This window comes from Podarcis pityusensis (genome assembly GCF_964106645.2).
Source record: "Podarcis pityusensis genome assembly, chromosome: 3".
Lineage (NCBI taxonomy): Eukaryota > Metazoa > Chordata > Lepidosauria > Squamata > Lacertidae > Podarcis > Podarcis pityusensis.
In genome coordinates, this window is record NC_138026.1 from 82,340,839 (window position 1) to 82,367,501 (window position 26,663).

Sequence of the window (26,663 nt, forward strand, 5' to 3'; positions counted from 1 at the left end):
AACACACGTTTGGTTTATTTCAATGGCAATGCCAAATACAAAGACACACCTCAAAAGCAGGGCAGCAAAGGAATGCCTCATTATATGTTTATGAAGCTGAATAAAAAACCATATATCTGAATTGAGATTTTACCAAGACACAGAATGGAAAAGGAATTCTATCATGATGGTCTAAAACAAAAATAATAGTTTAGAAAGTCTTTGGGGGGGGGGGGAGTCAGGTGCAGCCAAATCCCTGGCATGTTTACTCCCAAATCAGTCCAAATGTGATTAATAGGATTTATTCCCGAGTAACTATGCTCAGGATTTCAGCATGTCGGACCAATCGTAACTTGAAAGTAAATCCTGTTTTGCTTGCCAGAGCGTACTCCAAGTAAGGGATCATATGACTGCAGTTCTTTAATATACTTCAGAATTTTTTCTAGAGCTAGGGAAGCACTCAGCAAGGTCTGATCAAGCAGAAAATGGATATTTAGTACCTAATGTTTGCTAGTTTCCCACTGACACAAACCTACAGGGTTACAGAAACTGCAGCAGCAAGATTTAGCTCAGCTGCAACTTGTCAGTCCCTCTGCAAACATCTCTGGACTGCACCACTTGCTCTCCTGCCTGGTTCTTCCTTTGATCCTTCTCTGCTACCACTACCAGCTCCTCTTCCTAGTCCAGAGAGCAGTGGAAGCCAGAAGACCAACACAAGAGACCGGAGGAAGTAAGCTATGCCAATATGGTAAACCCATCACCAGTGTTGGTACAGTTTCTCAATCCGGGGTGGGGGGCAGGAGAAAGAGTCTTAATAAGTCTGTTTTGTTTCCTTGGAAATTTCAGCAGGAGAGCACAACACACCAGAACCCACACGCTACAAAAAGTTTAGTCACAAACTTTCTTTATATAATGCTAAACACACTTCACACCATTATCCATTTAAAAGAGATGTAGCTAGATAACACATTGCACTGAAGCTTCCCTTGCAGCCACTGGGTACTATTTGCAATGGGAGCTCTGTTTTATCAGGCTGAGTGTTTAAATCCAAAAATCAAACAACTGACCACCTACCTACCTATTTATAGAATTCAAATATCTGGTTATGTAGATTAGAAAGATATAATTCTTTGTGAGAAGGGAGAAAACGCTTTTGTTGGCATTAATTACATAGCACAGAATTTTGATTTAAAAAAAACAACAAACTTTAGTGCGGTATATAAACTAGTCTATTCTCTGGTTCTTTTACTGACACAATGACGGTAATAGAATCACTATCTGGATTAGCACAATAATTTCCCCAAGAGTATTACAGTCACCTTACAAGACAACATTAGTCCTTCTCTTTGCAACCTTAAGAAAATGCCCATTAAGCAAAATGGTATCATAGAAACATCGAATCGGAAGGTACCCTGAGGATCATCTAGTCCAACCCCCTACAATGCAAAAATGTGCAGCTGACCCGTACGAGGATCAAACCTGCAACCTTGGCGTTAGGACCATGCTCTAACCAACTGAGCTATTAGTGGATGCTGAAAGCTTGCCTGAAGTGTCTGTGAACATGCTACCTGTACTTAGTTGGAGTTGGGAAGGGAAATGTAAGAAACCAGGCTGATGTAACAGAACTGCCTCTTTGTTCCTAAGTAAGCTGAGTGGATTGCTGTTTGCTCCTCCTATGTAGTTCTAAGGAGGATAAAAAGAAGGCATTTTTATGATACTTAAAATAAGACATCTCAGCAGGATCTATATTTCATTAAGACTGCTGGGAAGGGAAATAAGCCAGGCCATGTACACAGCACACTAACAGCCCAAAACACAGAGACGGGTTACGACAAATAGATATTTCTAATGCCATCAGTCTAAACATTCTGGCAAGCCAGAAAAGTTATCTGGATTCAGCATGTACTTTATGCCAAAATGCAAGCAAACCTCACAGCAGAGAGCTGCTTGTATCACCCAAGGGAGCAGAATGTGTGCAATTGCCTTGGACATCTGAAGCCCAGCCAGAGATTAAGAAAAGCAGAAGAGAAGTAGACCACTGTACTTCAACAGCTTCTACTTTTGTTCCAAACCAACTTTGCCTTGCCAGACCTCTGACTGCAGTCTGAACCAATGTAATGGGAAGGGGGAGGAGCTGTACAAAATCCACCCAGTTTAGCTTTAAGCCCCAACGTTCAGCAAACCCTGACAGCAATTGCCTAAATGGCTTGGCTGCATCTTACTTCATGTCTGGACACTGTAACAGTTAGCGTTTTCCCACCTCAGCTCCTTATCACGTTCTGCAGCTGACAGGGAAATGGGCATCTCAAGATTTGGGGCCAGTTCTAGCAGAAGCCCTGAATTTCTTGTAAGGGTGAGTTCTTCACAAAGACATTGTGCAGCCGTCCGTCTTGTCCTTTCCCCTCTGTGCAACACACACTGAACACTGCAAATAAAAATGCACTGGAATTTAGTCTCCAAGCAATGTGACAACGAATGGCAGGTGTAAGCGCTTTATGAAAGTTGACCATTTTTAGGTATGTAGGCTAATGCAGTTATGAGCAGCAGTTCATTTAATTCAGAAAAATAGGCCCAGCTGATTTTGACCTAGCACTGCAATGTTTAGAGAAGTGAAGCAGGAAAAAAGGAGCATCAACCATGAATGAGGAATCGATCCAATGAGCTATTCTGCCTCTGGTAAATATTGTGCAAATGCCTTATCACTGCTATCCATTTACAAAAACAAAAACAAAAAGCCTATTGTCAGTTTCTGTATATCAAATACTAGATTAGACCTGTGAAACCTGTAAAATATATACAAAATATAATTATCACCAGAGCTATGTCTTTTCTAACCTTCAAAATAAACCACAAAGTTAGGTTGTGTGTGTGTGTGTGTGTGTGTGTGTGTGTGTGTGTGTGTAGGCCTATAATTTCAGTGTCAGTACTAGTACTGAGTTTGTCTCTTCTAAATACAGACTGGTATACTTCCTATTCCAACACATGCACTTACAAACACATGATCATGCGTACAGCATTTCTTCCCGCTGTTTGCATTGAAAGACAGAATATACAGAGCTGTACATTATTTAAATTACAAAAAAATGGAGGCGATGAATATCAGCACGAGTAATTGAAAACAAAAACAGCTGTGAGCTACGAAAGGATATATATACACATGTGGGGAAGGGCGTTCTTATCTTATTGTTAAAAACACTGAAGACTCTAAGGATGATCTACGAATCAAATACGCTTCTCCAGCAAAGTCAAAAAGGTGGGGTCATCATTGATCAACATATGATTGCAATAGAACTTGCCACGGTTAGGAACATGAAAATGAGAGTCCAGGTGAGGTATGGAGATTACACAACAGCATTGAATCAACTCTTGAGTTTGCATCCACTGGGATCTCTCAATAAAAACCCCGGAGTGTGTCAATTCCAGGCTTTCACACTGCATGTGGTGCTGACCTGCAGGTCCCATCTAATCGCTTGTCAAGTTGGCTGAGAGAAACTTTTCCCAATTGACTGTTTAGCTGGCAAAGACACCTAGAAAACAAAAGGCAGCTTCTTGGGTAAAGAAGTCAGAAGAAACCTCAACAACCATGTAATAGAAAGATGAATTGACGGAAGTCTTGTATGTGTCAAGAAACTAAGGAAGACACAAAATGCCTGAGGCAGAAAGACTTTAAAGTGGGTGAGAAATCTGCCCCTCCATATGTTGTTGCATGAGAACTCCCATAATCCCTGCCCATAAGCCATGTTATAATAGAGCTGGTGATTTCTACCACTAGAGAAGGTCACTTTCAGGTCAAGAGCCCCAACCTTGGGGCAGCCTAGCAAGAAAATCAGAGCACAAACACATATGCCCAGTTATTGCCACTAGAGAAGCTGGCTAGTTTCCACACAGGAAGGGTACTTTTGTTGCCTTCTCCCAGGGTGCAAAGAGAAAAATATAATGAAACAATAATCTCTTCCTCATTAAATAATATTTCCTTCTCCAACCCAGTTTGATAACCTGGTGTTGCTTTTATTTTTAATCCTTTTTCTTCTCTCTTTCTTTCCCAGGATAAAAAAGAGTGTAATTTTATTTTATTTTATTTCAAGCAGCCTGATGACATTGTTCAAAAGGAAGATTATGGCAAAGGATTTACAATAGCATAATGAGATTATTTCTCTCCTTTACTAATGCCATGTTATCCTCTTAGAGTAAAAAGGCTAAGTTCTAGAATTAAAATTAAAAGTTATTACTATTATGAAAATGAATATCAGAAAATTGCCCTGCTCTCTAGGAGGTGGAAAAATAATTAAACCAAAGACAAGCAGTTAGCTGAGAATGACATACTTCTCATCATTGTTCATATGCTTGCATCAAGGTCTTTGTACTTTTTAGAATTAGAATGCGTCCAATGGAACACTGACAACATATATACCAGCGGCATATTCTTTCGCAGTGGTATAGGTGCTTCACCCAAGAACGGTGTGGCGGTGGCCACATGAGAATAGACCTTTTTAGTGGTGGCCCCTGTTTGTGGAGCTTCACCTCAGGAAAACAATCCCTGCAACCAGGAAGCATTTTTGACAGCTTCCAATCAAAATATTTAAATCATCCTTTAGAGCTCTTCTTAAAATTTCTACTATGGCAGAATATGTAAAATGGAAGAAGGGCAGAATAAAAATGGAATACATTTTTAAAAAGTAGATTATACCTCATGCCAAATTCTGCTTCTCTTTGCCATACTTGGAGTAAACTCCAATGTACTTGGTTGAATTCTTCTGCTGGTCCTGCGTTCCTCAACCTTCCTGTCCCAGTTTCTCATTCCTACCATTCTGGCAAATTCAGAACCTGACTGTACTCACTGCTCCTCCTGGAACTTTGAATTGCAGGAGAAAGTCAATTCCCCCCTCCCATAGCTCTTTTGAAGCTTTTCCAGCAAAACTTAGCGGGATCTTGAGTCAGCTTAGCCACCCAGAAATCAATTTAGTTACTTTTGTTGCTCTGTTAAGCTTTGCAGGGTTTGCACAGGTACCTCTTTCTTGAAGACTCTTCATTTGGTGCTCTACTAGTCATACAGTCCCGCTATATGTGGTGGGCATTTGGTTCTCCAGGTGGTGCAAGAAGCATTCTGGTTCTATTTCAGCCCATTTTAGGCCTTTAGGCCTACTCATCCACTTTTGCTTCCAGTGTTTTATTTACATCTTTCCAGTTTCCATGTCACACATTGGCTATGGCTGCACATATTAACTGATAGTTCTATGCAAAAGAATTCTATGCTCAAAAGTCTCCATTCTCCCATGCTCTTGGCTATGCTGCTTTGGGAGCAACAACCCACAAATCCTGGCTTGAAATGTCATCTGGGTTCATGGTCCCCAAACATCAGAACCACTCTTCTGGACAGAGCAATGGGAAGAGCCATTTTTAGAACACTTCCCAAATTTGCTAGCATCGCAAGACTACAAGCTGTGAGAAAATCCTGCTGGCAGCTTTCATTCAAAGGATGGATCCCTCTCTTAGATGACCACTGCAGAACCACTGACACATTTCCACTCTTCACTAGTGGCACTGAATCAGGACACTGCTTTGAAGATGGATTAATAAAATCATTTCCATCTGGACGTTCTTGGGTCTTACCACTGCTTTTGTGCATTGTGTCTTTTGCTAATGCTCCAGAAACCTGTGCAGAGAGAGCTTGTTGAACAAGGGAGAAATGCCTTTTGAAGGGATGTATTTCCTTCCTCGCTGCTCTCCCCACCCCCTTCTTCCTTTCTGTCTCTTTAATCAACCTCAGCAAGAGAATCAGACTGCATCTCCTTCAAACACCTGCTGGTGCCAGTCAAGTCCTTCCCATTATTCCCATTATTCCCAAATGCAATCAAAGCTGCTTGTGTGTTCTTGTTGCACACGTTTCACCTCTTGCGTAATTAGTGCAATTTCAGTTTTCTGCATATTCTCCCAGGAAAGGAAACACGTATTTTCTGCACAAATGAGAAAAACATTTTAAGTGATAAGAAGTGTTTTCATCTGTATTACTTCGCACTACATAAATCAGTCCTGCAAGCATTATGGTCAGTGTAGAAGTGGAGACCTATCCTCTTTTATGTTCATTTATTTATCTATTTGATGAAAAGTACTGTACAAAGATAAGAACCACACCCAAGCATCAACTCAGCTTTCCTTGCTCTTCTCTGAAATAAGTATGTTCTCCTTAAACGAAACAAAAAAATGCTGCCTAGAATTAAACTATCCTTATATCCCACTTCGTTTATATTCCATTTATTGTTTGAAAATAATGGACAGAGACGTCAGCCGCAGAAGCATTCTAGTCTGACAAATGCAGAAAGCAGTGGATGTTAAAGGCAGTTGTCAGATATGTACAGCTACGAGTGACCTAGTCATTCAGCTGTGCCAGACTTTTGGGAATTCACAATAACATTTGTTAGTTTGGATCCCAAGCTTCTGTGCATACACATCGAAGACTCACTCACATTAAGAAAATTTAAAAAGTAACATTCAAAATGTGGTGCCAAGTCATGTAGGAAAGCCTCTCTTAGCATATTCTTAAAAAAAAAAAAAACATGATTACTGACCTACATTCAAATCAGGATTGAAACTAGAATCATAGAATCATAGAGTTGGAAGAGACCACAAGGGCCATCGAGTCCAACCCCCTGCCAAGCAGGAAACACCATCAGAGCACTCCTGACATATGGTTGTCAAGCATCTGCTTAAAGACCTCCAAAGAAGGAGACTCCACTACACTCCTTGGCAGCAAATTCCACTGTCGAACAGCTCTTACTGTCAGGAAGTTCTTCCTAATGTTTAGGTGGAATCTTCTTTCTTGTAGTTTGGATCCATTGCTCCGTGTCCACTTCTCTGGAGCAGCAGAAAACAACCTTTCTCCCTCCTCTATGTGACATCCTTTTATATATTTGAACATGGCTCTCATATCACCCCTTAACCTCCTCTTCTCCAGGCTAAACATGCCCAGCTCCCTTAGCCGTTCCTCATAAGGCATCGTTTCCAGGCCTTTGACCATTTTGGTTGCCCTCCTCTGGACACGTTCCAGTTTGTCAGTGTCCTTCTTGAACTGTGGTGCCCCGAACTGGACACAGTACTCCAGGTGAGGTCTGACCAGAGCAGAATACAGTGGCACTATTACTTCCCTTGATCTAGATGCTATACTCCTATTGATGAGGCCCAGAATTGCATTGGCTTTTTTAGCTACCGCGTCACACTGTTGGCTCATGTCAAGTTTGTGGTCAACCAAGACTCCCAGATCCTTTTCACATGTACTGCTTTCAAGCCAGGTGTCCCCCATCTTGTATTTGTGCCTCTCATTTTTTTTGCCCAAGTGCAATACTTTACATTTCTCCCTGTTAAAATTCATCTTGTTTGTTTTGGCCCAGTTCTCTAATCTGTCAAGGTCGTTTTGAAGTGTGATCCTGTCCTCTGGGGTGTTAGCCACCCCTCCCAGTTTGGTGTCAAAAAACACCCAAAAAAATGTGCAAAAAAACCACGCTTAAACCCATCTCGATTTGAAATTATTCTTATCATCAAATAAGAATAAAATTTAGAATGAAAAACAAACTGTGCACCAACCTTTTGAAGAGGAAGAATCCTTTCAGCAGTATTTCAGTTCAGATGTAACGTAGCAGGGAATGCAGTGAGGAGGGGAAAGGGCTCCAGTCACACATATATCCTTCAAAGAAAGGAGAGTATCAGCTTATCAACTAGGAAAACCCTTGGAACTCTGTTAGATCAAATTTGCAACTGAAGACAATTTAACATCATTCTAGTACTGGTTTTCATGTAATGTCAGCGCCTGGAAGAGTTTTGAAGTCTCTGCCATCTGTATCACATTGCATATTCTCATAGTTTACGTAAAAATAATTTCCTGTCTATGATATGTTTAAGTTTCATAGAGAGCTCATTTTAAAACCTTGCCAAATCAGCCTGTGCAAAACATTAAGACTTCTTTTATAAAATGTAGTGTTCTTTTTCTAAGGGAGCATTCTTTTACTGGCCCATGTATGTATGATATTTAGTGCAGGTCTGGTATCAACCTTCCTCCATTTATCTATCTTAACAACAATCAATCATATGTAGAAACAAAACAAAAACAAAACTAGCTTTTGCTTTTAAAAAAAACAAAACAAAAATAAGGCCATCTATTGCGCATCCCTCCTCTTGAACAGTAGAAAAGTGCCATCTCTGTAGTCTTTACTAAGAGCTTCCTTTTTCAACAAGCATTTTAAGCAAAGGTCTTTTCCAGTCTGCATCTGTACTCACTTTTTAAATAGCTGTTTTAAGTGTATTATCACCTGTGTGTGTGCCATCCTGGGCTCCTTTGGGAGGAAAGGGTGGGATATAAATCTAATGAACAGTAACAGCTATGACAGTAGCTTTTCTAATGTGCCCTATTGGAAATGGATGGCTATCATTTTCACTAATTTATAGCATTCACATAATCATTTTGCTGGTAAGGATTTTGCACCAGCATACAGAATTCAGGGGTGGCTTTTGTTTTCCCTTGCAATAGCAGCAGCCTGAAATTGATCCAGCACAAGCCAAGCAAAGGAACTGGAGTGTGATATTCCTAAGGCTGTAGACATGCTGTAAACAACTTCTGAAGGTCATCTACAGTTCATCTATCTAGCTTTCTTTCTCTTTATCATCATGACAGACTTTGGCACTGTTTCTGTGAATGTCTTGTTATCCAACGGCTGCGTATTTTTCTGCTTCCAAAGGGTTGATGACACATGTCACCGGAGTCATGTCTTATTATGACTGTAATCAGGAGTTCTGGGCACAAATTTCTTCAGAGCAAGGCAATATTGCAGTCTTTAAGAGAGAACCTTCTACTTATTTGCAGTAGCACCATCATGATCCACAAGCCACTCCAGTGGTATTTTAAATCTTTAAACTTTTCAAGCTTATTGTGCTGGGGGTTGAGCAGCAGCCCAGCTTAACAGAAGTAAGGGAGAGTAAGCAGAGCAGCCTGCTCTTGGGGGGTTTTTTAATTGCTTTTCAGAAACTGGAAATGGTGACTCTCAAAGCAACTTTTCCTCAAGGGAATGAATTTTTTTTTTAAAAGCACACACAGGGGAAAAAACCCACCTACAATTCAGTCTTGTTCTAATAATTTATATGACAAGCTTTTGACTAGAAGAGATTCACTGTTGTTTCTTAACTGCCACTCATGTGCCAGAGGGCTGTTTGTGGACTCGAGAGCCTTGCTCCCAAAGGATATCAGTAGAAGTTCTGTGTCTTAAACTGTCAGGAGTAGAAGTCAGGCAAACTCCATGTAGAATTATTATAAACTCAAAGTCCCTGTTTTGAACAACTCTGCTATCTGTCACCTATACAAATGTGTATATTTGCATTGCACAAACTGCAGGAACCTTTAGTTAGCTTGCGACTGCAATGTAAGAATTTGGGATGAGGAACATACAACATTTCTAGCATTCTAAATTATGTTTCAATTACTGGAAAGCCAACTTTTGCATAAGTTTCAGCCTCATTTTTATCCCAAACTTACTAAAAAAGAAAGATTATTATAAAAAGAATAAAGACCTGTTTTTCACATGCTTACCTAGCTTTTTGGTTGAGCACAATTCTGGTTGAGTTGTGGGGGGTTTTGTTTCTTTTGTGTCCTATATTATTTGACTTGTGAGGGATGGCATCCCTTCTTTCCAGTGAGTAGTCTTCAGTGTTTTTACAGCAGCGATTACTACAGAAACTACAGCTCTTGCACTTCTTATCTTGGAAGGATGGACAAAACAAAACAAACTGAAAAGAATACTACAATGAATGGCAAAATGATGAAAAAGGTCTGTTTACTACAGCACAAAGAACAATGTGAAAAGGAAGACAAGTTTAAATATTGTTGCATAAGAAAGGGATGAAAATAATACAAGGATGAGAATAAGTAAAATGATAGGCTGGAACATCTGGGAAGGTAAATACAAAGACAAGATAACGCTATGTTAATGAAGCAGCAAACTTAACATTTCAAGTGAAAAGAAAGAAAGAACCACACCTGAGGCTTAGTTTTGTGAACTGGGTGTGTGCAGTACAGCTGAGTGCTGCACGGGACAATGATGCAGGCAGTCTGAGGAAGCTCTTTCCACCTGGTGCCGGTCCTCCAAAACATGACTAGAGTGAGAAACTAGGATGATGCCAGCAGATTCCAGGAACCCTCTTTATTGTGAGATTTTGTGGGAGAACTGTGAGTTTGTTCAGCCCTGAATGAGAGCAAGGGTGGATGTGTACAGTCTTGGAGCTGAGAGGAGGTGTGTCAGGAGGAGAAGGCTATTGGTCTATATTTATTAGTAATTTGCATTAATGTAACAGTTGTATGGGACGCAGGTGGCGCTGTGGGTAAAACCTCAGTGCCTACGACTTGCCGATCGTATGGTCGGCGGTTCGAATCCCCGCGGCGGGGTGAGCTCCCGTCGTTCGGTCCCAGCTCCTGCCCACCTAGCAGTTCGAAAGCACTCTTAAGTGCAAGTAGATAAATAGGTACCGCTTTATAGCGGGAAGGTAAACGGCGTTTCCGTGTGCTGCGCTGGTGCTGGCTCGCCAGAGCAGCTTCGTCATGCTGGCCACGTGACCCGGAAGTGTCTCCGGACAGCGCTGGCCCCCTGCCTCTTAAGTGAGATGGGCACACAACCCTAGAGTCGGACACGACTGGCCCGTACGGGCAGGGGTACCTTTACCTTTACCTTTACCAGTTGTATATGCAACACTGTCGCTGTTGAATTGTATTAAATTGTATTGTTGTTAAATTGCCTCTTGCTGTTGTTTTTGGTTTCTGTAGTGCTTAAAGATATTTTTATATATTAAGCGCTACAGAAATGGCCTGACCAAAAAAAAAAGCAAATATGTACAAGGTCACTTTGAAGCTAGCTGTCTAAAATGACTGTTATGAAATGCCTGCCAACCAATTCCACTGAATTAACCCAAGTTTCAGCATTTTAAGAGAGGAACAAACTGTATCTCAATGTATCTGTACAATTTGTAACAGGAAGTCCTTTCAGCTATGGATAGGGACCTGTATAGTTTCAGGTTCAGAAGAGATAAGTGCATTTTGTAAGACAGGGAAGAAGAACCTCAGAACTGCCCTAGAAAGTACTGGTTAAAATTCAGTATCCATCTTCCGTACATCTTCATGGCACATAATTCTATATAACCAGGTCACTTCTTTGCATCTCAAATGATAATTAGTCAAACATTCTGTCCCTAAGCCAGGCATCCAATCATTTCTGCCATGTTACTTTCTCAATTTTAATGTGCAGATGGGGGCTCCCTAAACCCTGAGCTGGCCATGGTTTTAACAAGTGGCATATTTCAAAATATGATCCGCTCCCCCAGAATAAACTGCAGCAGAACCTTTGGCCGACAATTTTATTATGAGACCACTTCCGCTTTACTGTTCACTGTATTACCTCCTTACCACAGGAAGTGTCTGGTATTTCTCCTTCACGCTGCCTTCATTTGTCACCGGTGAGTCCAAAGGAAAGGGCAAGCGGACAGGGAGAAGCAGCAGATGGGAAGAGGGTGCTCTTGGCAATGGGCTCACGGAAGAGGTGTGGGCACTTGCCAAGTCATGCCAACCCATACCAGCCCTGTGTGGTGCTAGTAACCCAGTTATTAGGACTACGCTACAAACTTCAAACTAAGAAAGCCACAGCAAATTTAAACAATGTGCCTTTCGTGGTATATAAGAATGTAAGGGAAATGCCAGTCAACCATCCATACAACACCTTGGGCTGAAAGTTTTTACCTAGGCATCTTATTAAGTAAAAGTCTACCTGACTCACTGACAAAGGTTCATCTGTACTTCGATCATCTGAAGACTTTGGAACTTCTAGTGTGTCAATAAAGGCCTGGAGCTCTTTTCTAAATGCCTTCATCTGGGCATTTATTCGGTAAAGAAGTTCGTGCTCCCGTATCCTACTGCCATCATCTTCATCATCCATAAGTCCAAACAGGTCCCCATTTGCCACATAAATTCTTGCCTCTGTTATTATGGTGCTTGTGTCCGAAATCAGGCGGTCAATCGTCTTGCCAAGGCGTTCCGCTTCGCAGCGGATGTCCTTCATTTGCTGCCGGTCTGTGAAGCTTTTCTGCCACCCTGCTGGTGCTGGGTAGAAGGATCTAGTGGGGGTCAAGCAACGGATGTTGCGGACCTCCTCTGAGTCACTCTCCCCACCGATGGGACCTTCCCTCTTGCGGTGTGGAGGACGAGAATCATCGTCGCTTTCTTTCTTCCCCGCATCGCTTTCAGCATCACTGTCCCTGGGGCTGCCCCGGATCCCTAAATGAGAGGCCAAGTCATAGCGCTGCATGTTGGACATCAAGACTCGGTTCTCATACTGAAGTTGCATGACCTTACCACTGAGTTCATTGATCTGCATGCGGGCAGCTTTGAGCTCTTCCTGGAGCGCTTCTGTCTTGGCACTGTCGTGATGCCTTGAACTGTCATGAGCCCCAGTCTTGTATTTGTATTTGTTCAGCTCTGCTGTGATGCGCTTGTTTTGTTCTTCTACATCAGCCAAGTTTCTTCTCAGCAGCTCCGTTTCATCTTCAACTAGCTGCAGATGCTGCCGTAACTCAGAGAGTGATTCATTCTGCTCCCCCATCAGCGGGTTGGCTGCCCCTGAGAAATCATCTCCTCTCAAGTCATCAAGCTCTGCTTTCAGCCCTCTGTTTTCTACTTCCAGCTCCACTATTTTCCTTCCCAGAATATTGGCTTCTTCCTCTACTAACCTCAGACGAAGCTTGAGTTCTGATTCTCTTGTGGTAGGTGGGCCTCCAGCCTCCCCTTTTGGTAAGGGACTGTCTAGATCACCATAAAATGACCGATATTTTTGTAGTTCATGTTCAAATCTGTCCTTTTCCTTGTCTATTTTGGCCAACTTTTTCCTCATCAGGGTAGCTTCCTCTTTGATGAACTGCAACTGGCATTTCAGATCTTCATTGTCCTCCTTAGAAAAAAGAAAGAAGATCCAACAGTTACTAGACAAGTGATGACACCATTTGGCAATTCAGCAAATGAAAATTCCAAATCATAAAATAATAGCCCTAGTGAACTCCATGAAGGTATGGTTCTATTTGATACACATTTCAAATATCAAACAAAAGCAAAATGTGCCACTAAACCTATTTTAAAAATCATTACTCCATGTTCTGAACCATTACACCTCAAAACCTACTCAGTAGCAGGTTTTACTCTCTACCAAGGGCTATTTCACACATTACACAAAAACAATCTGCCAACCATTTGTCAATGTACTATCAACAGGAAGCTGCAACCTATCATAACTCCCTTAACAGTACACCTGTATGTCAGACACGTTTGTGTTTATTGCATTCACAGGTTATGTTTTAAGTACAAGGGTTCACCTAAAAGCAAGTGATGTGTGAAGTGGCCCTGAGTTTGCTCATGAGAACTGTTAAGATTCTGAAAGCTGAAAATCTCTCTGACCAAGAGATAAAAGACATCAATATAGCAGGGACATGGTCTGTGCCATCTTTTCAAGTAAAATATAGCTGTTTCCATTATTTTTCCAAGTATCACTGTAATAGCCATTCAAGAATAGCCCCAACTTTAAATTTCAGGAGTGCAGATGCTAGGAACTTCTCTATAACTAGCTTCTATAACTAGCTTACTAAAACGACATTTAAAAATTTGGTTACTAACAGGCTACTAAATGAGCGCCATAAGAATAGTCACAGTTTTCCAATTATGCTGACTAAGGAAAGGCTTGCACCAATGATTTTTTTATTTAATAACCATAAGGTTTACTGGGTTGTGCCATGGGACAGACAGAAGTATTTGAGGTTACCTCAGTGGGTGTCTGTTGTGACTTTTTTTCTGATTTTTGCAAGTCTTTGCTTCCTCTTCTTTTCATGGATTGCTATAAAAGAAAGATAAAGTATAGTATGCATTTTACTAAATGTATATTTGTTTTTTAAAACAGTCATGTATCTCCAACTAATACACAACAATATATACAAATACAATAAAACATTTAACACTGTTACAACAATGCAAAATAAAAAACAATTGGCTAATCCTGAGAAAAGTTAACAACTCAATAGGCTTGACTACAATATAAATCCATTAAACCATTGAAATCACAAGCGTTTTCAAAAACCAGATGTTGTCCCCCCAAAAAAAATATTGGTTGCATCACAATTCAGAGACCAGGATATTTTTATACAATTCAGGTTGTTGTTGTTCATTTGTATAACATACTTTGGAGTACTTTGAATATTAAAAAAATAATTCACAAACAGTCCAAAACAACAACAACACAAAAAACCTCACCAGGAACCAAAAAGCATATTCAATGTAACTGCAAACAGACTTTTTAGTTGGAAGTAACTGACCCAAGATAATTGTAAATAGTTGTCTCCCAGATATGTACCCTTTGTTTACCATGATTCTAAAATAGAATGATTTTGATACTACTTTGAAGATCTAAGGATGCAATAAATGAACTCATTTCCCCTCACAAAATGGGAAGGTCTGTTTATTTCTTTGGAGGTCTTCAGCAAATGCTCTTAGCATGATTTAAAATAAAGCAGTTTAACAGAATATTTTTTAAAATCTCAAAACAAGAGAAAGCAGGAAATAAAACCTCAGCATTACACACACACACGCCTACCGAATAATAATAATAATAATAATAATAATAATAATAATAATAATAATTTATTTATACCCAGCTCATCTGGCTGGGTTTCCCCAGCCACTCTGGGCGGCTTCCAACAAAAGATTAAAAATACATTAAAACATCAGTCATTAAAAACTTCCATAAACAGGGCTACCTTCAGATGTCTTCTAAACATCAGATATTTGTTGTTTTCTTTGACATCTGATGGGAGGGAGTTCCACACCACCATATGGGTTTAAGTGTTGAAACACATTTAAGGGCTGGGGGTATGAAAAGTTTTTCACCACTTACTAAAAGGAAAACAAAGCAAGTGGCAAGCAAACTTCCCAGAAGGGGAGTTGCAAATATAAAGTGCCACAGTGGAAAAGGCCTGCCACCAACCAGTTCAAAGGGTAACAAAACCAGAGCAACGCCTCCAAAGCTGATCTTAACACCCAGGTGCTTTCAAGTGGAAGCAGTGGTCCTACAAGTAGCCTGGCCCTAAGCCGTTTGGGGATTTACAGGTCAAGAGGGACACTTTGAACAGTGTATGGAAACAGACCAGGAACCAGTTTGATTGTTAAGGAATTGGCAAAATGTGTCATTTTTGAACAGACCTCAAAGGCAGCCCCACGTAGAAAGCATTATAGTGAACTAAACAAGATGCTGCCAGTACATAAATAACTGTGGCCAGATGCAAAACATTCGGTTCCTTTGCAGGCAAGAGGTAGACAAGACGACCTTTGGATACTGTCATCCCCTACAGTTCTATATCTTTGACTTGAAGAATGCTGTGTTCCTGCTGCCCCAGTATGCCCTACAGCTTTGTGAGGCCCAGTGTTCTGTGAAAAACATTTCATGACAAGTTTAATATCCTCGGTTGCCTGTCTGATGTTTTTAGGTTTGCAAAAAGCAAAGAATTTTTATCCTTTCTTTGAATTTCAACAGAAATTAAAGGCAGTTTTGACAAGCAATGTATCAACAGTTCAGTAGAAAGAGATAGCACTTGTTTACCACTCTTCTACCTCTCTATATATGGAATACACAAACTTCATATTGCTTTCACCGGCATATTAAAGTTGATGAAAATTCAGAGGAAAAACCAATAGTCAATCCACAACTCGATTTAGCCACGGTACTTGAATTGGATTTAAGGATGGGCCTCTATATGTCCGCATCATAATCATGTGATCCTGGTTTTTTAAAAGTGGCAAAAGTATTCATCTTTACTGACAGTGATCCAGAGTTGTCCATAATCGCTGCAAGTAACTGGAAGATGACAGGCTAGCATTCTAAATGGTAGCCCAGCTAAGAATTCAAATGGAAGTAGAAAAAAGCACCAGTGGTTCTCCCTCCTAGTGCTGGATGGGCCTCTTCATTATACTCACCAGGGAGGCAAAAAGCCCTGCTTTCCTGTTTGTTAGATGCACACTTTGGTGGTGGGGGAGGAAGGAAGCAATGGGTTGTATCCAGTGCTTCACACACATACAACGGCTGGCACAATAAGACTTTACATTTGCCTGCTTTCCCTCCAGATCTGCTTTGGAGGGTGACCCAACACCCCACAGCTGATTTTGAGCACATACAGAGGTCTGGGGAGCGGGGGAGAAGAGGAATATAACCCTATGTATCAAATACACACCTTTCTGTTCAGTGCAACGCTAGGTGCTGTTTTTTCTCATCTTTTGTGCTGTTATAGGGTCGAGATCCATTTCCCCCCTTTTACATTCAAGCTACATGTTCTCCAGCTGTTTTAATTATGCTGAATAATATAGTGCTTGAGTGGGTGGGGAACTAACCAACTTGTGTTAAGCTCTCATGAAAATCCTCCTGCTCAGACTTTGCATCTTTCAAATGAAAGTCAACCACATCGAATCATATAATTGCAGATTGGAAGGGACCTCAAGGATCATCTAGTCCAACTCCCTGCAATGCAACAATATGCAGCTGTCTCATATGGGGATCGAACCTGCAACCTTGGTGTTATTAGCACCACACTCCAACCAACTGAGCTGTGTGAAATCTACCTCCCTCCACCAATATCAGGAAGGCCTACTTTCCTGGTATACTGTCATTTTTATAACCATTGAACTAAATCACATTATTGTAATCTAAACTGCTGGCATCTATTCCAATTAAAGGCAGAGTCAAACCAAAGGCATAGTCATATGCTTCTGGTAATTAGATTTCTAGGGCAAACACTATCAATCATGCTTTAAATTAATATAAGTATCTGTTTATTATAAGCAACCAGAATGGTAGCAGGTGCAGAGCAAATATTTCCAAGGCATGATGGCCAGTCATCTGAAAACTAGAACAAGGAATTTATTGGATATGCAAGTTTCAACTAAAATTAAATTTCAAATTCCTTATCTGACAAATGTGGTGAATTTAGTATTTGCATACAAACACCTGCAATTCATTCATTCATACACACACACACACACACACACACACACACACAAATAACAGCCACAGGCAACTTGGGCAGCACACAAACAGCACAACAAAATCAGTTAGGAAAGATGCCAGGCAGACCTCACTAGGTAGAGCATTCCATGGAAGCAACACCTGAATATACAGAACCACAACTGAATAGGCCTTCCTCTCCTGTCACCATCCTTTGAGACTCTGCAAAGGGCAGAACCAAAGAAGGGTCTCAGAATAAGATCTAAGGGTTCAGGGAAGGTGTTATTGGGGCCCTGAGCCAGAAAAAGCTTTATAGGTCAAAACCAGCACTCTGAATTGGACTTGGAAGCATACATGTAGCCACGACAGAGCGGGTTTGCCTCGAACGTGTCAACAGTTGGGCAGACACACTGAAGCTTCTTGAAGGTAATTGAAGCTTCCAACTCATTTTCAAAGGCAGCCCAGCATAAAGTACAGTGGTGCCTCGCAAGACGAAAAGAATCCGTTCCGCGAGTCTCTTCATCTTGCGGGTTTTTTCGTCTTGCGAAGCAAGCCCATTAGAGGTTTAGCGGCTTAGCGCTACAGTATTAGCGGCTTAGCCGGCTTAAAGATCAGCTAATAAGCGGCTTAAAGATCAGCTGATAAGCGGCTTAACGATCAGCTGATAAGCGGCTTAACGATCAGCTGTTAAGCGGCTTAAAGATCAGCTGATAAGCGGCTTAGCATCAGCTGTTAAGCGGCTTAAAGATCAGCTGATAAGCGGTTTAGCGGCTTGGGAAAAGGGGGGGGGAAGGAAAAAAACCCCGCAGGAACTCGCAAGACATTTTCGTCTTGCGAAGCAAGCACATAGGAAATTCGTTTTGCGAAGCACCTCCAAAACGGAAAACCCTTTCGTCTAGCAGGTTTTCCGTCTTGCGAGGCATTCGTCTTGCGGGGCACCACTGTACATTGCAATAATTCAGCCCTGAAGTTACCACAGCATAAATTACTGCAACCAAATTTTCCCTGTCCATTCCATAGACATGATAAAAACAAACCTAACTACTGTGCTAATCATTATTAGCAGCAGTACAAGCAGAGATAAGAGAGGAACTATTCATAATTTGGAGCAGTTATTAGCACTTGTAACCCAATTCCTGCATACATTCAGATATTACATTTTTTGGTGTTTAATACATACAGATCTACACCCTGTTGCCTAACTAACCATTTAATCAGTGTGGTACAGTGTCACTTGGCACATATTCTACTTCTCCTCATGAGAGAAGAAAAGAATGATGTAATACCAACTACTGAGGTGTTATGTCACCCAGAAATTACCTGTAATACACCAAGCTCTTGAAAAGAGCCTCATTTATTTTCTTCCAATACCCTGAGTGTCAAAATATTAATCAATGGTATCACCATCTATCTTCTTTCAGTAATCTCTGCCTGGTTTGTCTTTCAAGCAGAGATACTTCTCTGGCTCCTTATTCCATTACAGGAAGCCACAAAATAGTTCTTCCTGGTATGGAAACTGGGGACTACTCAATTTTTTTACCAATGAAATGTTCTCTGCACCAACATACATAATTCCAGTGAGAGCTTGCCCAAAGCTAAGTAATCAACCAATCAATATGGCAAAACAATAAATGTGAATTTGAATAAATACCATTTACCACCACCCCAAAACAACAGCAAAGCAGGGTGGGGAGGAGGGGTTGGGGGAAAAAAGCAGCAGAGATATTCAAAATGGGTGCTGGCTTAACAGAAACGCACACAAAAAGAGAATCATAAATCCTGGTGTATAATTAGCTGCCAATCAGGATCCAATATCGTCATTTAAGAGATAGGATATTTCTGCAGTCAATTTAGATTGACAGCTAAAGATGCAAGCCAATGCAAACACTCCCTTTCACAGTGTGGGTGCCAGTGAATGATCTAGACCCTTTTGTAATGAGGCACAATGCAACTGGGCCACACCAGAACAATGTAGGCCAAATTTTAACAACTCTTAATATAGCCATTTGAGCACTTCATTAGCAGTTTCATTATCCAAATACAAACCAGTAAATAGTTCAGTAAACCTGAAGGGCTATGTAGATTTATCTATCGCTAATTAATAACACAGGTAGGTATAAGGAAGCACGGCAGTAAGAAATAAATTTGGGCTAGTAATGTTTGAACTGGGTGTTGCAGTTCACTATCACAAATCTCATAGGACTCATGCAGGTTGTTGGATACACCTACAAAGACAACTGGATTATGGCCCATAGTTTTATGTTCTCTAAACTCAATGGGAGTGTAAGCGGTTGAACTGGCAGCTTTGTTTGGCTTTACTTTTTCTAAAAATCCAGTAGCACAGACATGCCTTATTTTAAGGTAAGAAGAGTCCTATTGGATCAGATCAAGTGTCTATCCAGTCCAGCCTACCAGATACCTATGAGAATTTCATCAACAAAACAAGAGCACAAGAGCACTCTCAATAGCATTCCAGAATAAACGTATCTCATTTCAAAGACAGGTACAGGGAATGCTTTTCAGCAAACAAATACATAGTAGCTAACAAATACAAATCTTTTCTACTCATTCATGAAAACCAACAATTCACAGTAGAAGGCAAAAACTGACCAAGAGCAAAGGTACGAAAGGGGCAGCCATTTTTAATTCTAGGAAATGTTTACTGTTTCCCTCCTTTATGTTCTCATTTCTACGAAGCAAATTATTCATTGCGTTTTAGGATCCTTACTTAGTCAAGCATTCTGAGAATCTCTGACGTCCTCCTCCATTAAGTGCATGCACTACTATTCCAACCATTATAAAATTCAGGGTAGAATAAAAACTCATTTCCCCAAAAGTAAATACTGAACATTAACCTCTTTCATCCTGTCAAGTTCGTTCTGCAGAGCCTGTTTAGCAATCTCTACTTCTATCAGCTGCTGTCTTAACTTTTCATTTTCATCTTCTGTGGTGGTACGTTTTTCTTCCACGTTTTCCAACTCATGGTGAAGTCTCACTGAAACGTCTTTTGCAACCTAATGGAACAGAATTTTAAAATTTAAATACAACATTTTTGTGGCGAAGATAATTATGGGTTGTATACAGTGCTTTTTTTAAAAAAAAAAAAGGTTTAGGGGTACTCTCATTTTGACTCAAGAAAATCACCATTTTATAGTTCAAATCGGGGGAAATAAATACAGTAAATGGACAAAAGTACAAAGATTCACAAAATATTTAGGGGTATGCATACCCCTGCGTCCCCCCAGGAAAAAAAGTGCTGGTTGTATACAATGTTAGTCATACTCAGCATAGACACATGAAAATTAATAGGCATAAATCACTTAGGTCAATTGATGCAATGGGTCTACTCTTAAGTTTGATACAACCCTATGATCATGTGATGTTTATAATCCTGTTTTCAGCCAACAAAAACAGAGCTGATTAGTGTATTCTAGAGCCAGAATGGCATTCTGATTAGTTTTGTCTCCAATCCAATTCCATTAGAAGTCTCCACTGATTTTAAAAACATGAGCGCCTTCATTACAAATATTTAGGCACCAGGCCAAAACTCTTCTCCCAGGCCTTTGGCTAATTAAATACTTTATATGGCCTTTTAAACTGTGGGAGGTATTGTTTTCGTTTGCTACTATGGTATGCATTCTTTTTTATATATATTGTAAACCATCCTGTAATCCTTGGGTGAAGGGTTTCACAGAAATTTAATTTAATTTAATTTAATTTAATTTAATTTAATTTAATTTAATTTAAATTTATTTATTTATTTATTTATTATTATTATTATTATTACTCAGTTCACATGCACTCTAGCTTATTCCTGATTATTTCCAGACAGTGTGACTCTGAGCACTGGTAGTATCCCATGATTACAGGACTTAGGTTGTACTTGTACATGGAATTTCTAGGTCAAAGACCAGTTCTCTATCTATTAGAACACTGGACACAATGCTACCCAAAGTTGGACTTTAACATGGGAGTCTCACTTGCTTTTTCAGTGGAAAAGCCTCTTTACAACTGGAACTGTACACCTTATAATTAGTTGATTAATCAAGTAACACTTTAGTAGATAAATCATGGGTAGCAATTTTATTTGGTGAGTACCAATTTTCACTTGTTGCTCTAGAAGGGCAAACATTTATTTTTTAGCTATTTTGCTTCTGGTATGCAAAATGGAATGCAAAGGAAACCCTTAAAATGGCTTTTCTTTCTAATAATGAGTGATGAATTACGGATTGTATCCAACTTATATCACACTTAAAGCATACTCAGTGAAAACAATCAATACAACTTAAAAGTTCATTGTTTTCTACTGCAAGTATAATTTAATTGGATTCAAACCTCTATTAAATTCTAAGTTATATTTTCAAGATGTGTCAATGGGCAGATTCATTTCAATCTAAGAGGCTCTGGCACTACAGAAATGTATTTCAGTCTATTAACTGAATTAGTTTAAAGCAGCAGTGGACAACATGGTGGGTTGGTGGCTGCACCACTCACCTGACCTCTCTTTTAGCCGAGTCGCTGAGGGGTCAGGCAGTGAGGTGCAAACATGCCAGTGGAGCCAACCTGTCACTCCAGTTGGCCCTTTCTACTGCATTGTCTTTGTCCTCCCTCCTTTCCATCCCAATATGCAGTAGTGGTTGGGCTGAAGAGAGGTCAAGTGAACAGCACAGCCTCATCACGCTTTCCACAGAGCTCAATGCAACAACTGTCAAAGCAACAGAGTGTAATATACCTAGGAATTTACGCTCTGATAACTGGAAAAGGGGTAAATACAGTAGTACCTCCTGTTACATAACCCCCTGATTACGTAAACTTCAGGATGCGAAAGCGGCAACCCAGAAGTATTTGCCCAGGTTTCGCCGCGCGCACATGCGCAGTAGCGGTCTTCAGGTTGCGGAAACCTCAGGATCCGACCGGACCTCCAGAACGGATCCCATCCGCAACTGGAGGTACCACTGTATCTGAAAGTGAGTTCTGAGAGTCAGGATCCAGGTCATCAAATTACTGACTCTTAGAACCATGAGACAAATCAGATCTCTGCTTTCCGTTTAACAGCTTGAGCCTACGATACTTTCATAGTCTACCTGTACTTCCCCCTCACTGCCTTCCCACCTACTTGCCAGCTTCTGGTCCTGTTTACCTTCAGGTCTTGCTCCAAGCTTCGCAAAAGTTCTCCGTCAATCTCCCCAGTCTGTGCATAGCGGAGCCTCTTGCGCTCTGCCTTTCGAAGACGGTACTGAAGGATCCTGCAGTTTTTGTTGGCCCTCTCCAATTCGTGGCGCATTTCTTGCAGCTGGCAGGCATCCTCTTCAAAGAAGCTGTCCCTCATCTCATCCATCTCAGTCCTCAGCTCATCTATCTCATTCTGGCACCCGTTCAGAAAGGATAGTCGGAAATGCATCAGGCAATGCAAGTTCACATTAATAAAATGAAAGGAAAAATGGGACTTAAGTTGATCTTCACTTAAAACAACAACAACCAAAAGCATCAATCACTATCTTATGCATGCCCTTCAAACATCACATGTGTGGCATGTATACCAAGAGGTAATCAATGATAAAATCATGGGTGGATGAGAGTTATGCAGTGTGGGAAGAACTTGGTTTTGCCACCACTTCCACCAGCAGGAGTGGGGAACAGAGGGTCAAATATGGCCCTCCAGGCCTCTTTATAGCTGGCCCTCAGAACTTTCCCTAAGCCATGTGCCCTTCTAAGGCCACACCCCCTTTCACTAGGCCACGCCCATGCTGGCCCTGCTCCACCACCTCCTCAAGTGGCTTTCCCTTGCTGGGATGGTCTTTTGCTTGCCTGGATGGAGAAAGGCGCGCGCGTGTGTGTATGTAAAGCTGTGTTTCCCAAACCTGAGCTGTTTTTGGACTACAACTCCCATCATCCCTAGCTAGCAGGACCAGTGGCCAGGGATCATGGGAACAGCCAGAGACACAAGTTTGGAAAACACTGGTGTAGAGCAACTTCTGACAAGTGACTGGATGTAAACTCCTGTAAAAAAAGCAAGAGTCATATCCGTTCTCCCACCCACTTTTGCCCCTGACCATACCCTCTGGTGTCATGCAGCTCCTGGAAGTTGATCCAACGCTTAGACTGAAAAAGGTTCCCCACCCCTGTGATACAGCTTACCAGTTCTACATAGGAACACAATTTTGTGTGCTGAGTCTTCACTTTCTCAACACACCATAGCCATAGCTAGACAGCGGAATTATGGCTTGCTACTCCACTGAACATTTTACCACTAACTGTAAAAGTGTAGATGTACTCTTAAGACATGCCTGGAATGCAAGACCCTTCCCTCACGGATGAGACAAACTGTAGAGGGAATGTGATCTGAAAAGAGTAATTGTTATGCTGTTATGTTAAGCATTCTCCCTTAACATTCAGAATAAAGTATGTCATGAAGGGACAAGTGCATGCAGCAAACAGGATAGATGGCTTCCTCTGCTGGATGAAAATCCAGGGCCTTACCATTGCACAGCATGTCAGCCATGCATGTTTCAGAGAGTCTGAAGGGAAAACACATATGTGACATGTGAGAAGCATGCCACAGGGAGTGATTATGAGGCAAGGCACACACGGCTGCCTATATAGTGCTTTTCGCCATCTGTGGGCTACCATCAGGTCTGAAATGGCCAGGGCTACTTTCCTCCAGGGAGCTCAACTTTTCTAAGGCAGAAGTTTCCCACATTTTACCAAGGGAATAGAACAACAGGAAGCTGCACCATTAAGAACTAGAATGGAATAGAATGGTTTTCCTTTTCGGTGGCACACAAAAACGACTATCATTTGTACAACCCCCCCCCCCAAAGGACGGAACCGGCTTTCTTTCCCCTTTTCTAGCACCTGCTGCTGAGATGGGGGGTTATCTGTTCTCTATCACTTCGCCTCCTACAAGCCGGGTTGACAACAGAAGAGAGCGCAGAATAAAGGGCTCTCCTCCCCCTCCCGGCTGGGCCACACCCGCCGCCCTCCTCTCCTCCTGCTCACCTTGAGGGCCTCGTTCTCCTCCTGCAGCTTCTCCATCTCCTCCTGCAGCAGCTGCTGCTGCTGCTGCCCAGGGTTCAGGCTGAGGGCGCCTTCGGGGCCCGGGGCTCCGCCGCGGCCGCTGCCCTCTTCGGGCCCAGCCAGCGCCATTGGAGAAGGGGTCGGCGAGGCGGCGGGAGGCGCAGGCTGGGGCTGCTCCTCCGCTGAGGCGCTGACGTCGCCCTGGTTGCTTTGCATCTGGGCCGACCCCCCCTAAGGCACCGGCCTCTTTCTGGGATGGAAGGCCAGCGCTCACTTGGCGGGCATCCTTCCTCCTCCCAGGAGCTCGGGCCTGCCCCTTCCCTGCGCCACAAGAAGATGGAGGAGCCGGCGCTGCCTCCTTCCCTCCCTCGCTTTGCAGAGAGAGACCTGCCGGCTTCCCCCCGGACTTGGGCGGCGGCTGAGCAAGCGCAAAGCCAGCCGCCCGCCCTCCGTCTGGGGGGCTGCCGGGAGCCCCGAGCTCGGCGCCTTCGAGAGGCGCGGCCTGCCTGTCAGCCGGCGGTCCCCGCCCACTGCCCTTCCCAGGCTGGCTGGGAAGGAGGGAGACGCGAGGAAGGGCGGGTGCTCGGCCGGTTGCTGCTCGTTTCGGCGGAGGCTCCCCTCGGACAAGGAGCGCTGCCTCCGCTCGGGGGCCGCTCCAGGGCTGATGTTGCCGGGCTGAGAGAAGCACGCCTGAGGGGTTCTTGTAAGGGAGCTCCCCCCCCCCCCGCAGGGTCTTCATCTTCTTCTTTGGCGATCCCTCGTAGCCGAGTAAGATTGTCTTCCATAAACACGGTTTTAATAGTGAGTCCGTAAGTGACTGTGGAGGCCAATCCTGGATCCACACGTCCTTCCACAGTGGGGACATTGGTTTCTGGGCGGGAGTTGATCATGGTGAGGGTTTGCCTCTTAGCGCGTTTCTCCCTTTCATCCTGAGTTTGAGCGTCTTCAAAGTCCGTGACACTTTTGGTAAAGGCTGTTCTCCAACTGGAGCACTTGCAGGACAGTGTTTCCCAGTTGTCGGTGTTTATACTACATTTTTTTAGATTTGCCTTGAGAGAGTCTTTGAACCTCTTTTGTTGACCACTAGCATTATGCTTTCCATTTTTATGTCTGGAATAGAGTAGTTGCTTTGTAAGATGATAATCGGGCATCCGAACAACATGACCAGTCCAACGAAGTTGATGTTGAAGAATCACAGGTGATCTTTGCTTCATCCTGTATACTGACATTACTTCACCTGTCTTCCCAAGTGATGTGTAAAAAATTTCGGAGACACTGTTGAAGGAATCTTTCAAGGAGATGGCTTTTATAAGTGGTCCACGTTTCACGGTACAGTAAGGTTGGTCGTACAATAGCTTTTGTAAGCAAGCATTTTGGTTTCCCTGCGAATGTCCCTGTCCTCAAGAGAAAGCTGCACTCGCAGAGCTCAGGCGATGCTGTATTTTGGCATCAATGTCCACCCTTGTGGAAAGATAACTGCCCAGGTAGGAGAAGTGATAGACACTTTCCAATGTTACACCATTGAGTTGGATTTGTGGCACTGCAGAGGGGTTGTTTGTAGCAGCACCAGGCAAGCCTGTTTGACCCCATGGGTGCAAGGTGGCTACAGGGAAGAGGGTGCAGGGTGGAGCTGCTCCATGAGGCTTCCTGAGGTAGGAAGGTGCAGGGCTGTCTTCCAAGGCAGAGGCAATTGCCTGCGGAGCTTGCTTTTAAATCTCTGCAGCCAAGCTTTGATCTCACCCTCCATCATCATCATCATCATCATCATCATCATTGCCAGCACCATCGTACCTCTCCTGCTGCTGAAGGAGCTTTAACCAGAAGGCCACTCACTGGATGTTTGCTTCCTTTGTTGTAAGGCTGGGCAGATCAAAATGCAGGCTAAGAGGGCAGCTTTTCTAATGCCGGTTTTCTCATAATAGAATCAGAATTGTAAAGTTGGAAGGGACTTAAAGGGTCATCTATTCCAACCGCGTGCAATGCAGGAATCACAAAAGCATCCATGAAAGATGCCCCATTCAGCCTCATTCAAACCACTTGTCCCAAAATAGTTCTCCAATCCAGAAGTATTGGAGCTGGTCAGTGAGGGTGTATCCACACAGGAGTTTTAAAGTGTGATATGCAGCTCCCAGCCCTTTAACCACATGCCCGTTAAGCCACATGGTGCTTGTTCTTCCGTAACTCTGTACCTCTCAAGCAGTTTATAATGTTCTAAATGAATAATAGTTTTCACAGAAAAAAATAATCACATGCTTGTTTAACAGTAAAAAGGGTTAATGTGTCAATTTCCAGCACTTTTCAACTGTGGCCATTTTTATTGGAGGGGTTTGACATTTGGCTTATACTGTATGGTGTTTGTTACCCTTTGGCGGTATTTATTCAAAACCTTTTTTGTCTTTGGGGGAAGACTTCTTATTGTGAGTACAGTAAAGATAGTGTACAAGCTTGGCTGAAGCTCTTCATTGCCCCCAGAGAGAGAGGGGGGCTAATTTAGGAACCAAGCAGGATTTGGTAAAGGGAACTGACAATCAGAGGACTGCAGAAAATGCTAAAAGACTCTAGAGGGCACTCTGATCTAAAGGATAAGTTGAAGGGGCTAGAACTGTAGAGTTGGAA

General features: G+C 42.3%; 1 protein-coding gene across 9 annotated transcripts; it reads right to left on the reverse strand.

The window, feature by feature from the left end:
• On the reverse strand, positions 1-25,624 carry LOC308472634 (microtubule cross-linking factor 3-like). 9 transcript variants are annotated; one of them, XM_080997722.1, is made up of 10 exons: positions 24,030-24,115; positions 23,318-23,372; positions 22,171-22,395; positions 19,886-20,044; positions 13,809-13,880; positions 11,772-12,947; positions 9,551-9,747; positions 7,558-7,657; positions 4,667-5,933; positions 1-3,506 (listed from the first exon to the last, which is right to left on the reverse strand). In XM_080997722.1, the coding sequence occupies exons 3-8, from the start codon at positions 22,366-22,368 to the stop codon at positions 7,645-7,647; spliced, it is 1,815 nt and encodes a 604-aa protein (XP_080853848.1). In that variant the 5' UTR covers positions 22,369-22,395; positions 23,318-23,372; positions 24,030-24,115; the 3' UTR covers positions 1-3,506; positions 4,667-5,933; positions 7,558-7,644. The 9 variants fall into 9 exon arrangements, with proteins under 9 accessions (XP_080853848.1, XP_080853842.1, XP_080853840.1 ...); XM_080997716.1 differs by lacking the exon at positions 23,318-23,372 and having other exon boundaries at positions 11,781-12,947; positions 24,030-25,615; XM_080997714.1 differs by lacking the exon at positions 23,318-23,372 and having other exon boundaries at positions 24,030-25,609.
• Positions 25,625-26,663: the final 1,039 nt, after the last annotated feature.